The sequence below is a fragment of the Cladophialophora psammophila genome, assembly GCF_000585535.1.
Source record: "Cladophialophora psammophila CBS 110553 chromosome Unknown aczJe-supercont1.34, whole genome shotgun sequence".
NCBI lineage: Eukaryota > Fungi > Ascomycota > Eurotiomycetes > Chaetothyriales > Herpotrichiellaceae > Cladophialophora > Cladophialophora psammophila.
The window spans coordinates 197845-212709 of record NW_006912955.1 but is presented as its reverse complement, the minus strand read 5'-3'; the positions used below and the strand labels follow the sequence as shown (position 1 = coordinate 212709).

The following is a 14865-nucleotide window of genomic DNA, read 5'->3' as shown; positions in this document are numbered from 1 at the left end:
TCTCGATACATTATCGAAGAATTCTCTAATACTGTCTTCGACACGTCTCTTAAGATACCCATCGATTCAACGTAGATACGAATTCTCAAAGGCGTTTCTAATACTACGATACCGAGACTGTCTCTTGGAATTTTCTGATTCTGTATTAAGGACTATGGTAAAGGTAGAACGTTTAGGATCACTCCATAGTCGGTGAGCATCACGGCTGTAGCAGGGTCGCTACATCTATGTAAGATCTACCGAGGCAAATACAGTCGCAATTGTAGCAAGAATGAAGGACTAACTAATCAAGATTTGAGGGAATGGTGCCTGGAAACGCGCCACTTAAACATCCTAATCGGGCAATGGAGCTAAACTTTTTTAGGCTATTTAGGAATCTTAGAAGTGATGGTTCTACAGAGCGTAACACGGTCACAACCCTAAATTATACTGAGCACCCTCGACACTGAACTGAGTTGCCTTATGAAGGACCATCTAAACATGGGAGGTTAACATTCTGTGGATGGTTAGGCATCCGGTGGTGTGTGGTCATGTGACTATCAGGTGACTAGTGTTAAAAGGCAGGTTCGTGCCGCGGTCCCTCCGCGTGAGGTCACCTCTACATCATTATTATAATTTAAGACTGTAGTATAGTTACGTGCGAGTGTCCCTCCTGCCCCAGTCAATCATCCATCAGCATCCGAGCCACCCCGCAGTATCAATTAGGCACCCTCAGGCAGCAAGCCAGGCTTACCCAATCGCCCAACCGACTAGTCGACTGCTGCCTGGTGCGGCGTGCGCGGCGTGCAAGCCCAGGACCTGACTAGACCTAAGCCAGGAAGACGAGATGCCACGCGAAACCGACACGGTTGCACGTGAATTGGGTTCGAGAAAGGGTGGGCGCGGGAAAGGAACAAACTCAATGGATGGATGGATGGAGGGGGGGGCCACAGGAGGAACAGTGAACAAATAAAGCCGTGGGGGCAGAATTTCTATCTCTTTGGGAGCCAAAAAAAAAAGGTATTTAGTTGTCACTGCTTCCCACCTTTCTCTCCTGAAGAATTTCAAGTGCAAGACATCAGCAAATCCCCAGAAAAACTCGAAGAACTTGACGCCAGTCAGTCACCTCTCCTTTCCGTCACCTTCTAAAGATCTTTGAACGAAGCTCCTCTTCAACCACCAACAACAGCAGTGTGCAGTACTACTACTCTCTCTATATTGTCCTACTCAGTACTACTAATAGTAGTCTTATCAAAATGCCTATCGACCACATGTCCTACGCGGTCCCATTCAGCAAGGTGGACGACGAGGTCGCCTTCCTCCTCGCCGCCTTCTCACACATGGGCTTGAAGGAGTTCTTCCGCCCCGCACCAGGTGTCGTCGGCATGGGTGACGACTCGCCCTGGCTGTGGATCGCCGGCGTCGAGGACCGTCAGCCCATTCCCAATGACGCCAAAGTGTTGATGAACCACGTGGCACTACAAGCCAAGGGTATGAACATCTCGTTACCACTACCAGTACCGCCACCATTTACACTTTTCCTTCGTGGTGGGATCATTGAGCTGACGGAAACCGTGGTGACCATCGTAGATCGCGCACAGGTCGACGCCTTCCACGCCGCTGCTCTCAAGGCAGGCGGCACCGACAACGGCGCACCAGGCGTCCGGGCAGAATATCACCCGATGTACTATGCTGCGTTCGCCATCAGTCCCGGCGGCCACAACATTGAATGCGTCACGCATGGTCCATGCGGCGGTGATACTGCTACTGATTGACGGTCTCTGAAGCCTCCGCCCTGGTCTACTACCGCTGTCGCTACTGCCACTGGTGCTGCCGGGAAGGGGCCAGAACATGTGATGATGCAACATGCCCATGCATGGGACAACTTGAACTTGCCGGGCCCTTCTCAGAGATTGAGTCTGGAGTCGATCAGTGGAGGGCGTGGGAGAGGAAACGCATCCAGGATCTGGGGCATCTACATACGATATTAGTGTCGGCGACAGCTGTAGTTGGTGGGAGCCGCTCACTGAGGCTCATGATGTTGCACAGATGGGCTACGGGTGTCTCAATGATAACATCGTTTCGAAGTTCGCGTGCAGATTCTTCTAGATCGTCGTTACTCGTGGAGTTGGATCCAGCGTTTGCCCTGCATCGTCTTATTGAAAGAAGCTGCTCGTCGCCGCCCCGCTCTTCTTTCCCTCCTGGTACGTCGCGCTGAGCTGGTCGTACATCTTCTTCACGCGATCTAGCTCACTCTTCAGATTCGCGCGCGCCTCCTCGTCCTCGACCGAGTCAATTAGCTCGGCCAGCGACCGGGCCGTGAAGAACTTGTTCGTGCGGTTATATAGCGGCTTGGCCGCCAGGGTCTCCTCGGTGTCGCCTGGCGAGGGGACCTGGTAGACGGATTTCAGAATGTCGATGTCGTCTGAAGGCAGGAAGCGATTCAAGTTGTCAGTCACAAAATGTCACTATCGGTACAGCCACTGACAGTAGAGAGGTCCTATGGTACATATGGTACGAGGTACTGCTTGGTGGCAAGGGGGAATACTAGCAATATTCGAACTTACACGGGATCGCAAAAAGGTCCCTACTGTCCTCGTAGGTGAACATGTAGTAGAACTCGTTGAAGCCGGACCACGTGATGCCGCTCAGACACAGCGAGCAGGGCTCGTGGGTCGCGAAGAAGATGCAGTCCTTTGTCTCCGGCCGCTTCTCCTTCGGGAGGCGGAAGAACTGCTGGATGCAGTTGATCTCGCCGTGCAGGAGCGGCGAGTCGTGTTCGTTGTTCGTCTCGGCAATCACGGTCGACAGGCTGGCGCGGTCCAGCACCGCAGCTCCAAACAGCTTCGAGCCCTGCGACACTTGCTTCGCCGTCAAGGGGATGATGGAGTGTTCAGTGGTCGAGAGGAGGGCGGCTGCGAGGTCTTGGGCTCGTGGCATTTTGTTTGTTTGTTTGTTTTTTCCCCTTAAAGAATTTAAAAGTTTGAGGAAGGTTACTGTTGTACTTGCTAAGTACCAACACGGGGGGATTAGATTACAGTCCATTTGGACTGCTCAGACTCATATTTATATCCCATTTTCTCTGGACGCCGTGTCTTGTGTCGTTGTCGACGCGATAAGAGGAAAAGAAATCAGACCCAATCGGGTCAAAGTCAAAAGATTTTGACGGTACCGGAGAGCGCCGAAGCGCGCCCTCGAACCGAGTTCATCATCAAAAGGTCTTTACTTCTCTCGTTCCTTTCTCCGTGGCCTTGTTGTGAGCACTTGAGGTGAAGAGACTTTCAACTTGTGAATGACTCGAATCCGCACCTCTAACACAGAGGTGAAACAAAAATTGATGCGGCTTGTCGCTGCCGATGCCAAACCGCCAGTACGTTGCGTCTACATTGACAATCACCAGGGACAAAGTTGTGTATTGAGAAATCCTGCATAGTACGAGTCCATTCACCTGTGAGCAGCTGTGCCCTTCTTGCCTCTAGAACCGGATCGCCCAATACTTACTGCCAACCTATCCGTCAAGGTCTGACCATGTACAGAAATGTCGAGTTGGATAGCAGCGGGTGAACCGCGCAGGAGATGGATGTTCGTCTGTCCAAAGACTGTCTCGCTGATTCTCTTCCCTGGCACACTGAGGACGCTTGCAGCGCAGTACTTCAACCCGGCGCGAGAGATGAAGCTTTCATGTGCGGCCAGATTTGCGGCGAGGGCCTTTTGAGTCGCTGTCTGCAAATGTCGCAGTATGTTCAAAGTCGAAGTTGATCAGGGCTCGTGTGGCCTTGCCACGTTCTTGCTGATAGGTTGAGATATTAGTAGTGTCGGAGTTGCGAAGCCACGGACTACGGGGGTTGAGCTTCCAGGAAACATTGAAGGTCTCATGTCTGGATACTAGTATCGTTGAGGTCAACATCAGGAGGACAGTGCACTTCTCTCCGGGTTCGATGCAGTGGTCTTGCTGCTGTCAAACTCCGAGGCCACGGTAGACGTTAATACCAGTATATACCAATTCTCATCGCCACCAACTCGAGGCTGACCAGTCCTATCTAATATCAATGCAGACACATCGAAGGTACGCAGGGGCTGTTCACCATTGAAGAGTCGCTCTGGACTCGAAACGGCCAACTCTTCACAAAGCGCCCGGGCACCCACAAGATCCCAGGCTTCAGCAACAGCCCGCAACAATTCACCAGCACTTTTTGCAACGTGCGTCAAGGAACCGTCTCCGCACCATCCAGAGCACAAAGGCATCGGCGAAACTCCGCTCTTCTTGTGAGCATCCCTGTTCTTTGGCGTGCGAGAAGCGCTTGTCTCAGCCCGAAGAGACAATAGGACCGACTACATAGCATCTGACTCTTCATGGCCCCCGCGACCGCCGAAAAACTGCGGCTTGCTGCCGGCGTCAACTTTGTCAAGAAGGATTCCATTTCCTCGGGTTTGGGGAAAGCTAGAGGAGTGTCCGAGGGAAGAGCTGGTGCGAGGAAAGCAACTCACGCACATACATCTCCGAGGTCAGGTCGTGCTCCATGTCACCTATCGATTCCACAGTCTAGTGTCTTAGACACTCCTGGACCTCTGACAAGTGAAGGGGCTCACTCTAGCGTTTCCTGTCTCTCTTGAGTCAGGCTGCACACGATAATGCATACTGTAGTACATCGCTGTATATATAGTACAACGTTGTCTGCATGACGAACACGACGAGGTGCAGCACCAGAACCGGACCCGTTTCGAATCGTTCCGGGCGTTGTAAGACCAAGTGCATATGCTGTCTCCAGGGGGTCAGTCAGCGTCGCGGGGTCTAAAATCATGCCTTGTCTTAAACATCTGGACCGTGCAAAGTCGCTGGCGCTTCGGAAAGATTGAATTCTTGCAGTCTGTTGTCGCCATTTGGGCAAGTGCGTGGTCGGGGCAACGGTTCCCTCAATGCGTCACGTTAGTTCTGGCCGTCCTATCCGACAGCGCTGCCAATGCAGGATTACTGTGTAGTTGGCCAAATGCTTCGATACAACTTGAAACGGTTCATGGGAATTAGGATTATGTAGGACAGATTGCTCAAAGGTCAATCATCGACACTAACTTTCCCTGTAGTACTTTGTGGCGTAGTGGGTTTTTTTTGTTCCATCTCGTGTCATAATCTCATCAGCATCTCCTCGTCGTATGTAGGACAATCTCCCTCGATTCTCCTCTCTGCTTTTAATTATCAGGCCAAGCTATCTCTTGCCTTGCCACCTCAGAGCATGGCAGCAATACCCAGTCCAACAACTCCAGCAACACCGGCCCACTGCTGCTTCAAAATCTGCGCACCCCCAGTGTAGGTCGCAGCAGGAGCACCGCTCGCTGGCACATAGGAGCTAGTCACGGTAGCGGGGGCGGATGCCGGGGCACCAGTCGAGCTTGAAGTGAAAGTAGGACCGGCAGTGGCAGATGCAGAGGGAAGGGTAATGCTCACGCCTGCCGAACCGCAGTATTGCTCGGCGAATTGCAGAGTTGCTGGAAAGGATTCGAGATCAGCCGAAGTTCGTATTCAGATAACATTCAAGCTTACCAGCTATGTCCGAGGCATTGCAAGCAGTAGAAATGCATGAGTACACTCCGGTCAGGAAACTGCTCGCCTGGCAGACGCAGGCGGCATCGGTGGCCGAACAACCTGTGCTGGAAATGGCATTGAGAGCACAGGTGACCTATTTTGACGTCAGCTCTGTTGGTGGAAGATTTGCTATTCATACTATGTACGTACCGCGCAGGTCGGAAGACCGGACAAGCTTTGCGATGCTGCAAAATGGAGGAGGGAGGAGATCCCGACGGCAGCGAGAGAAAGGAAGCGCATCTTGGCCGAGGTAGGAATCTGTGAAGCTAGCAGCGGTACTATGATTCAACGATTGCGTCTGAGCTTGAGCGAGTCGTTTCGTCTATGTTTGGAAAACGCAGTGGCAGTCAAGGAGCGAGTGTGGGATCGTAATATCTTGAGGTAGCGAGCGCTCAATGTACGAATAGTGAGACTGAAGATAGCAAGAGGGAGGAGATCAAGGAGAAGAAGTCACAACGGAGGGAGGAGCTTGTTCCAAGTTTTATAGCTGTTGCGCATCATTTGACAGCTGATAGGTTGCATGTCCCGTCCCATTGATGTCGGAGCTGCCTCATTGGGAGTGGGAAGTTGAGGGAGAAAAGGTCTGGCCAGAATCCTGTCCTAGGGAAGGTGTTCGACTGCTTGCTCTCCTGGACTCAGCTTGTGTCCCTGCAAGCCACGAGGATGAGCAAATAAAAAGCCAGAGAATGTCGATGTCTCAGGCACCCGATGCTCTAGCGCCGACGCATGATGCAAGGTTGGCGAATAAGATGTTGGAGAAGCTTGAGAAAGTCGGGGAGGATGGCCGTCCTCGCTTGCGGAGAAAATGGCTGGTAACCCAATCATGGCGGTGGGAAACAGAGAAGTTGTGGGAAGAGAGAAGGAGGGGAAGGGCAATGCTTGGGTTGGGGGATTTGCCAAGGCCGCGGGACATGTACACGCCGACACGTACACCACACGTGACACGGAAGTTACCGTACCACACTAATTCGGCAGGGCTAGCTTCTCAATCAGCTAAACCTTATTCGGCTATTTCAGTGCCGCGTTCACAGATATCCGACAGTAATTAGGCACTATAAATCCATTCTCAAAGGGATCCCCTTGCACATAGGAAGATAATATATGGTTCTATGTGTAAGGATTTATCCTATCTTTCAACGATATCCGAGACGTCGCTTGAGAACTCTCACCTACGTTAAATCGATGAGAATCTCGCAAATTAGAGAAGTCTTAGAGTAGTCTCAGATACTATCTAAAATAGGATGAAACCCCTTGCGAGGGGAAGGGGAGGGGGGAAAGTTCGTATCGGATAGTATCACTTTATAGTAAATATTCCTCGTACTTATAGGCCATATGAGATTGAGTTAAGAGTCGTGGATTAAAGATCGAAAATCGATACTTTTCAAAATACATAATTCATAGAGAGTAAAAAGTAGTATTATAAATTAAACGGGAGAATACTTATATAGTAATAGTACTAATCAATAAAAGAAAAGAAATTTCGGCAACGAGAATCGAACACTCGTCGTTTCCTTGTCAAAGAGAGATCTTTAGATTTACGGAAGATTAGTTCTACAATTAATCCTCTAGCGCTAGGCATGGAGATACATGTAGAGGAGGAATCTGTTGCACGTTGAAGAAGACATCAAAGGAGAGCTCAATATTCTCTTCTAGCCGGCTCACTATCATACTAGCAATGTTTGCGATTATGTTGTATACCATCTAGACCGCAGGATATAACATAGTAGTATTACTAGTACTAATCATATTGGAGGTCCTCGACCTAACGAATAGACAATAGTGTCGAACGGTTCTTTTGCCTCATTGCTGATATGCTCTAGAATGGCGTCGTTGAGCCTCCCATCCCCAATATTCGTTCCTACACAAACATGAACAAATACTGATACCGGAGGTGCCGAGAGCAATTCAAGATTTGAAAGGACTGCTTCATAACCTTTTGCGCATCTGCGGCCGGCAAGGCAAGGAAGTCTCACGTCTCAATGAAAGACACGCGCATCGAGCTATTCAATCATTGAATTAACATGAGTCTCGTCATCCTCAAGGTACGAGAAAAATCATACTTCAGTAAACTCAGGGAAATAATGAATCTAGTCGAAGCTAGATGCTGCTATTAAGAGGGGCTTGACTCGGCTGGGCCTTGATGTCATTTTTCATCTGAATCTACTAATATCCGGTTGCGGGAGTAGTATCCTAGTGATGAATTTTCTTCGGTGAGCCCTATCCATTTGATGGTGCGGCGCTCTCTGTAAAGATGATCTCGAAGATTCCCGAGTTCCGGTCTTGGCCTCGAGGATTTGATCGTTGATGAAGGGTGAGCTAGGGTGATCTGCTTCTGTGCTTTGTACTAGTATGTAGTACTAACCCGCCTTCCCTAGGTATCAATGCGGTTCGAGATCGATTTTGGACCAGTTCAAATTAGTATCAGACCGGTTCCAGACCGATTTAGACCCATTCAAAGTGAGTTGGCCCGGTTCAAGGACGATCTGGAATCGGTCTGGAATTGGGTTCAAATCGATCTCCAACCGGTCTATGACCCGAGTCTGGTGCTTAAATCGCTGATCAGGTCGAACTAGCCAATTGACTTGGTCTAAAGCCAGTTCGACTTGGTTTAGAGCGACTTCAATGGAGTCATGTGCTTCCAATATTTGATATACTACAGCATGTATGGTTGTCTTGCACTTGGGAGACGCAATACGATTACGCAGGCATGAAGTCGCCGCCGTTTGCGTGCCGTCACTTCAGCCGGACTAGTATCTCGAACCGTGCTTCCAACGAAGGCGGTGAAATCCCTGCATCGCTGCCTCTAGAAGGATTCCTCACCGTCGCAACATTGTCGGGCTCTTAGCATTGATATTGAGGACTCCATACTAATCTCTATATTCAGACTACCGTTCAGCACGTACGTGAGATCGAACATCTTTGCATTGGTGCGGGTCTGGTCTTTGCCTGGGCTCGATTATGCAGAACCTCGACATCCCGACGCTCAGAAAGCTACTAGTATGTATTTATGAACATTCAGATCTAAACAAAAGATCAAGGTTGCTGCAGCTAAAGGCACTTCCATCATCTCATGAAGAAAGAAGAGCAGGGACTTTCGGGTGGGATTTCGGTGGTTATGACCACCAGCTCCCCGATTCCTGGGCCGATTTTAGAAATAAGAAGACTGGCTAATAGGGTCAGCTAATTCGGCCATAGCGAGGAAGGCGGCACTGAAAAGAATTAAAACTACTAGTACTACAAGTATGTACAATTTAGAGCTTAGCTGGGAAGCTAAGGAGGAGGATGGCTATGCCTGACATCGATTCGATAGGATCCGCGATGAGATCTACATGGCTATATGGAATTTCGTACGTTGGGGTATAAGTGAGCCCTCCCCATTCGAAGGAAAGCTAGTTAGAGGCGACGGCTGTCTTTAAGAGAAGATGGATTACGGACTACTAGTATTTCCTTTCTGTGTGAAGCTACTAACATCGACGGCCGAAAAGGGGCAAGGAGGGCTGCTCAACTAGAAAGCAACTGAGAAACATGGAGCCGACGCAACGCAATACGCAGGGAAACGAGGTGCAAGGACTGTCCCTTTAATCTACACTGTGCTCAGCGTGTTCAGCGCGGTGGAAATAGGTACATAGAAGGTACATAGCAGGATTATCTGACAACTCCTTCTCCAAAAGTCCCTTGGTAGGCCAACACTGCATGGCAATGTCTCTCTCCAACAACGAGTACCAACAGTCGTTGCAATCCGGGTCCTCTATCGAGAATGCCTCCTTCTTGAAACCTCGGGCTGGCTAGTGACATTTCCAAATGCGAAAGTTTCCTGACGCCCTCGTGCCTACAAATATCAACCTCCATGGACGGCCTCAATTTAATAACAGCCGATCGCTCGGGGGCCTAGTTGGGCTGGTGCTGGCGGGCCCTCCTTGTAGCTCACTGTGCTGCTCAGGGAGTGCTCAGTGAGGATTAGCCAATACCTCTGTTGAGGCTCGGGTTCAAGTTGCCTTCTCTCACCCTTTAGGATCAACCCGTATAAAGCAATAAGGATTTTCGTTTCGCCAGTGGTCTAGATGATAAGTACCAAGTACTAAGTACCAGCACTAAGTACCAGCACTAAGTACTTAGTGCTCTAGCATCGTGGCGCCATTTATCGATCTTAGTGGTCAGTGAGTTGGTAACTTGCCAGCCGCAGCTCATTGGACAAAGCTCGAGAAATTTAAAGCTTCTGACGTCGATTAGCATTAATCTTCTTTTTCGTTTCTTTGTCCTTCAATTCTTTTTTGTCTTCTTTGTAACCCGGAAACTTCAATTGTCGCGGGAGAGAACACCCGCGAAAGAGCCAAAATGCCGCTGCTGGAAACTCTCAAAGTGGTTCACCAGTACACTCGGGATCGGCAGAATGCCCTGCAGGCAAACAACCAGAAGCTCCTCCTGAGATTTGCCGACGTCTTCTGGCGCACCTGTGACCTTGGTTTCACGGCCTTTGGAGGGCCTCCCGTCCATTTCCAGATTCTGCACAGGCGATTCGTAGAAGGGCGCGGAGATCTTGTCCCATGGATCGATGAGCAGACGGTAGGATGTGTCCCTGCAAACTCCTTCAACGCGTCTCCTCCCACTCATTCATGTCCGTCACAGTACCAAGAGCTTTTCGCCATCTGCCAGGCTCTTCCGGGCCCAGGGAGTACCAAAATGCTTTTTTGCATGGCGCTCATTCATGCCGGGGCTATACCGGCTTTTTTGGTGTTCCTGACTTGGAGGTAGGTTCGACATATAGACATGAAGTCACCAAAGGCCATCACGGGTTAAATTAAATTGTGGCCCAGCCTTCCCGGGGCGATCGCAATGTATGGGTTGTCACTCGGGGTCCAACACATCAACACCGTTCTCCCAGGTGCAGCCTGCGCTTTCTTGTCCGGGTTGAATTCCTCAACCGTCGGAATCGTCGCCCTTGCTGCCGTTCAGGTGCGAATTCACCCTCTTCTCCCTGCGCGACCACGCAAATGCCGCTGACCTGGTGGAGTACAGCTCGCAGACAAAGCCATCAAGGACAAGTTGTCGAGAATTCTCGTCATCTTCGGCGCCTGCGCCGGCCTTTGCTATAATGCCCTGTGGTATTTCCCCATCCTCATACTGGGTGGAGGCATCGTGACGGCGATTTGGGATACTCGACTTCGACAAGCAATGGCCCGATTCAGACGAAGATTGAAGGAGAGGAGGTCACGACAGGAGGGTGCAGTGGAGGAAACTGGCAACGACGGCGGTCAAAGTATTGAGTTGAGACCTGCGCAAAGTGAGAGCTCGAATACTTTGCAGAGAAGAACTGGAGTCACAGTAGCCCCGTCAGCGAATACAGCACAGTCAAAGACTGGCGACGCTTCGACCTCTGCTCCTCTCGCCCCCGATGCAGCAGCTCCTTCTACGGATATGCGATCACATGGGATCTCGGTACCCACAGGACTGCTAATCATCGCTGTCTTCTTTGGTATGGCTCCTTCCCTCACACCCAACCCCCTCTGCCGCACTCCTGCTGTCAGCCCTCTCTTTTCTCACTTGGGTCTCCAGCGTCATTTATCGCAGTCCTTGTCACGCGTGGTGTCCTTAAATCACCTCCACGGCTGCTTGACCTATTCGCAAACATGTACCTCGCTGGGACAATCATTTTCGGCGGAGGTCCCGTCGTGATCCCACTGCTCCGAGAATATGTGGTGCAGCCCGGCTGGGTCTCGTCGAGAGACTTCCTCATCGGCTTGGCCATCATCCAGGCATTCCCGGGCCCGAATTTCAACTTCAGCGTCTATCTCGGCGCGTTGGCGTTGCTGGGCACGCCTCAACCCACGATCCTGGGCGCCCTGATGGGGTACATTGGCATCTTTCTGCCGGGCATCGCACTTGCCGTGGGAGTCCAGGGCATTTGGCGAGTTCTTCGGACAAAGCCAATGGTGGTCAGCCTCCTTCGAGGAGTCAATGCAACGGCGGTCGGGCTGGTTTTCACGGCAGTGTATCGCTTGTGGGAAATCGGCTACGTGACCCCACAGGCGACCCAGGGCCAGAGTCTGGCAAAGGAACCGTGGTGGGTTGTGATTGCCGTCCTGACCTATTCCGAGTCGGCTTGGTTCAACATCCCCGCCGCTCCGGCGATTGTCTTGGGAGGGCTGTTGGGTTTGGCATGGTATGGCGCTGTGGGCAAAAACAGCCTGGGTTGAGGAAAGTCCATCTCGGCGCACGCGCGACTTGCGAGATGGTCGGTCAGTCGATTGATTGACGGATGGAATTTGATGCTTTGGTTCATCCTTATCAAGATTGGTTGGCTATATTGAACAAGCCTTATTTATACACGCTCGATAATAGGCACGTACTGCGGAAGTGATCTTCAGGCCCCCGAGCCCAGTCTTGGGAAGGAATCAATTTGGAAGCAAGCTGCTCATAGCTATCGCGGGAGTTTGCGCCCCTTTTTACACTGTCGCTGATCAAGCATACTTCCTCCTCCGGCTCATTTTCTGCACTGCGTGATCGCCACCAAGTACTCCTATTGCAACATATCCAACATCGTCCTCGGGACGAACATCGCCGAGTCGAACCATCAGATTACCCAGTCGCTTCGACTGCTCCGCGGCGTTCTCCATCGACGACTCATGAGGAACATTGGCATACGGATTGTCCCTTAGAAGCGAGCTGAACCTATCCAACAAGTCAGGCCCACGCCGATACGCCGTCAGCACTACTGTAGCCAGGCCGAGTATGAACAGCACGATAGAGCAGACGAGCAGGACAACGAGCCACTTGTAGTCGCACTTGACAACAATCTCGCTGGTCGTGATTGTGCCAATCGCGCTATCCGTGTTGTACTGCGATGTGGTGCCCACGTCACTGGTGGCCAAGCTGAAGTTTCCCGAGATTGCAGCGGGGGCGATGCTGTCAATCCAGTAAGTATTGATGAGTTGCGTGAACCGTTGGGAGACAAGATCGTTTCCGAGCTTCCAGATCTTGCTGGTGGAAGTCTGCAACAGCGGATTGGCCGGATCCACCAAGTACGCTTCTATGGCACTTGGAGGGCAGAATACGGTATCACAGCCCACTGTCGGGTTGGTTGCGTTAGTGAAGTCCGGGAAGAAAGAGGTATACATGATATCTGCTTGGCCAAGGCCATTGATCGGTGTCCAGTCGGTAGCATTGAGCGGACTAACGTTGTACTTTTGTGTGTGAGTGGCAGGATTTTTGGAAGGGCGAGCAGCAATACTTCGACAAGTTTGACCATCGCATTTGATTTGCACTTCCACGTACCTCATACCGACGGTACGGTATGCGATAGTAAGAATTTTTCCCTCCGTTGAACTATCAACGTTATATATCAAGAGATCGGAAGGTAAAGTTTGTTACTGCGAATTGGCCGTACCCGTTCGGAGAGAGGGCGTAGTTCGCACCGCTCCAGCCTACATATTGCTCAAGGCTTTGTCTGTACGCTTGAGTCCAATCGTGGCCCGAAACATTGCAGCTTGTCACCATATAACCAGTGTTCATCGTGAACCGCGAGACTCCGGTTGACGGCAGGTTGTGCAGGGGCAGCCCAGTGAGAGAACCCCATTGGACGTCACCCGAGTCTGGGACAAACCTCCAGTCTGAGTCGTCCTCGGGTGACGACAAAGGTAGGCTTTCATAGATGGGTATTTTGACGTTACCGAATTGGTCTTGGGCCGAAATTTTTGATTTCGACGAGCCGATGATAGCAGAGGTGAAGATGGCATTAATCGGGACAAGTGGCTCTGCTGAGGCCGAATTGATACCTTCGTTCGTAAATTCAGACACAAAGGCGAGATATGTAAAATTCTGTGTCGCGTTCAAAAAGGATTCTTGCGTAGATATCACCCGCAGCCCGGCTTGGCCACCCAGAGGGGAGAGTGCCCAAAGGAGGAAAAGAAGTGGTGTGAGGACATTGATTGTCTTCAAAGTGACTGGTGCTATGAAAGTGCTGAAGACGGTACGGCATTGCAGGAGATATTCGAGCGCGAGGATGGAGGTCCCTTGTTCAAGTTGGAGAGCCGCAACTGCTCTTAAAAACTTGGCAGCAACTGCGGAAAATAAGATGGGGAAGATAGTGGGAGACTGGACTTCGTTAGAATCGTCGTGAATCCTGATGGGTGTCTAAACGGCAAAGTTGGGAGAGTGCCGGATCGTCAAACTCACATATTTGGCGGCTTCAAGCAAGTCCTGATTGCCTGGTCGGTTGACAGCCTGATCGCGCCTGGAATAGACCAGAGCAGCGAATATGATGAAGTAGGCGCAGCAGAGTGCGAGGAGTAAATCCAGAAGCCTTCTGAAATAACACTGACAGACAACAGCCGCCGAGCACTTTTGGAGTATCTAGGCGGCGCACTGTCGCTGTCGGAGCCTGTGTTCAGCAGAGGACCTCTCGTTTCCACGGCATATGCAGGTTTCGAGCCTTGCCCTCGGTCTGCCATCTTCTCGGTCCAGGACGGTGCAGAAGAACAAGTCCATGGCGGGGACATTTAGTCTTTTTAATCTTTTGATCAGGCTGGCGAGCTGGGGCCGAAATCTCGCGTCCTGCAGGTCTGAGAAAGATAATAGGCATAGGCTGAAACGAGCTTGAGGCGTAAGGCGCCCCATGCGGACCCCTGACAGAGGGCCGAGCCGGCAAGGCAGAGCTTGAGCAGAGGCACGTCTTGATTGCTATGTGGATTTTTACCGATCAAACGTTCACTTTCCCTCTCTTCTCTTGTGTTAACGAATTTTGCCCTCGATCAAGGTTGATTTCAGGTGTATGTACGGAGTATATTCAGTGATACACAGCCAGAACGGCATTTAGATCACGTGACACTCCCCCGCACTTCATTTCAAGTACAATGACTAAACTCAAGGTCTCACTAGCATTCACTAGCGCCGCTAGCGATATTGACCAAGCTGCTAATTCTCTGCTCTTACGGGATAGGAAGCTCTGCCGAGGCCTGGACTTCAACTCGATCTTTGCAAGCTTCTCTTCCTCTCTGCATGACAAATAATACGAACTTCACACCAATGCAGTCTTGTCGCAGATATGAGGGAGAAGTTGGGAGGAAAATCCACTGAACGATCTTCAGCATGTAGGGTTTGCGGCAAGACGTTTGCACGCTCTGACACGCTGCTTCGGCACGAGAAAAGCCATCACTCCACAGTAGATCGAGGACCAGTCCACCGGGTCACTACGGGGACATTTCGAGCATGCCATGGCTGCGCAACGGCCAGATCCAGGTGCTCAGGCGGGTCGCCTTGTGGCAGGTGCAAACTTCGCCAGCTCGAGTGTATCTATCCAAACAAACGTC

At 51.0% G+C, this 14865-nt stretch overlaps 6 protein-coding genes across 6 annotated transcripts; 2 read left to right on the top strand and 4 right to left on the bottom strand.

Moving 5' to 3' along the window:
* Positions 1-1235: 1235 nt before the first annotated feature.
* On the top strand, positions 1236-1754 carry A1O5_12495 (uncharacterized protein; the record flags this gene model as incomplete). Its single annotated transcript, XM_007753064.1, has 2 exons — positions 1236-1470; positions 1570-1754. The coding sequence occupies 2 exons, from the start codon at positions 1236-1238 to the stop codon at positions 1752-1754; spliced, it is 420 nt and encodes a 139-aa protein (XP_007751254.1).
* A 381-nt stretch (positions 1755-2135) lies between these two features.
* Positions 2136-2919, bottom strand: A1O5_12494 (uncharacterized protein; the record flags this gene model as incomplete). Its single annotated transcript, XM_007753063.1, has 2 exons — positions 2136-2404; positions 2547-2919. The coding sequence occupies 2 exons, from the start codon at positions 2917-2919 to the stop codon at positions 2136-2138; spliced, it is 642 nt and encodes a 213-aa protein (XP_007751253.1).
* Positions 2920-5203: 2284 nt separating this feature from the next.
* Positions 5204-5800, bottom strand: A1O5_12493 (uncharacterized protein; the record flags this gene model as incomplete). Its single annotated transcript, XM_007753062.1, has 3 exons — positions 5204-5463; positions 5519-5654; positions 5711-5800. 3 exons carry the CDS (start codon positions 5798-5800, stop codon positions 5204-5206), a joined length of 486 nt encoding a protein of 161 aa, XP_007751252.1.
* Positions 5801-9895: 4095 nt separating this feature from the next.
* A1O5_12492 (uncharacterized protein) lies at positions 9896-11754 on the top strand (the record flags this gene model as incomplete). Its single annotated transcript, XM_007753061.1, has 5 exons — positions 9896-10123; positions 10187-10308; positions 10375-10513; positions 10577-11033; positions 11114-11754. The coding sequence occupies 5 exons, from the start codon at positions 9896-9898 to the stop codon at positions 11752-11754; spliced, it is 1587 nt and encodes a 528-aa protein (XP_007751251.1).
* A 264-nt stretch (positions 11755-12018) lies between these two features.
* On the bottom strand, positions 12019-12837 carry A1O5_12491 (uncharacterized protein; the record flags this gene model as incomplete). Its single annotated transcript, XM_007753060.1, has 1 exon — positions 12019-12837. The coding sequence occupies one exon, from the start codon at positions 12835-12837 to the stop codon at positions 12019-12021; it is 819 nt and encodes a 272-aa protein (XP_007751250.1).
* Positions 12838-12892: 55 nt separating this feature from the next.
* Positions 12893-14007, bottom strand: A1O5_12490 (uncharacterized protein; the record flags this gene model as incomplete). The annotated part of the gene is made up of 2 exons (XM_007753059.1): positions 12893-13679; positions 13733-14007. 2 exons carry the CDS (start codon positions 14005-14007, stop codon positions 12893-12895), a joined length of 1062 nt encoding a protein of 353 aa, XP_007751249.1.
* Positions 14008-14865: the final 858 nt, after the last annotated feature.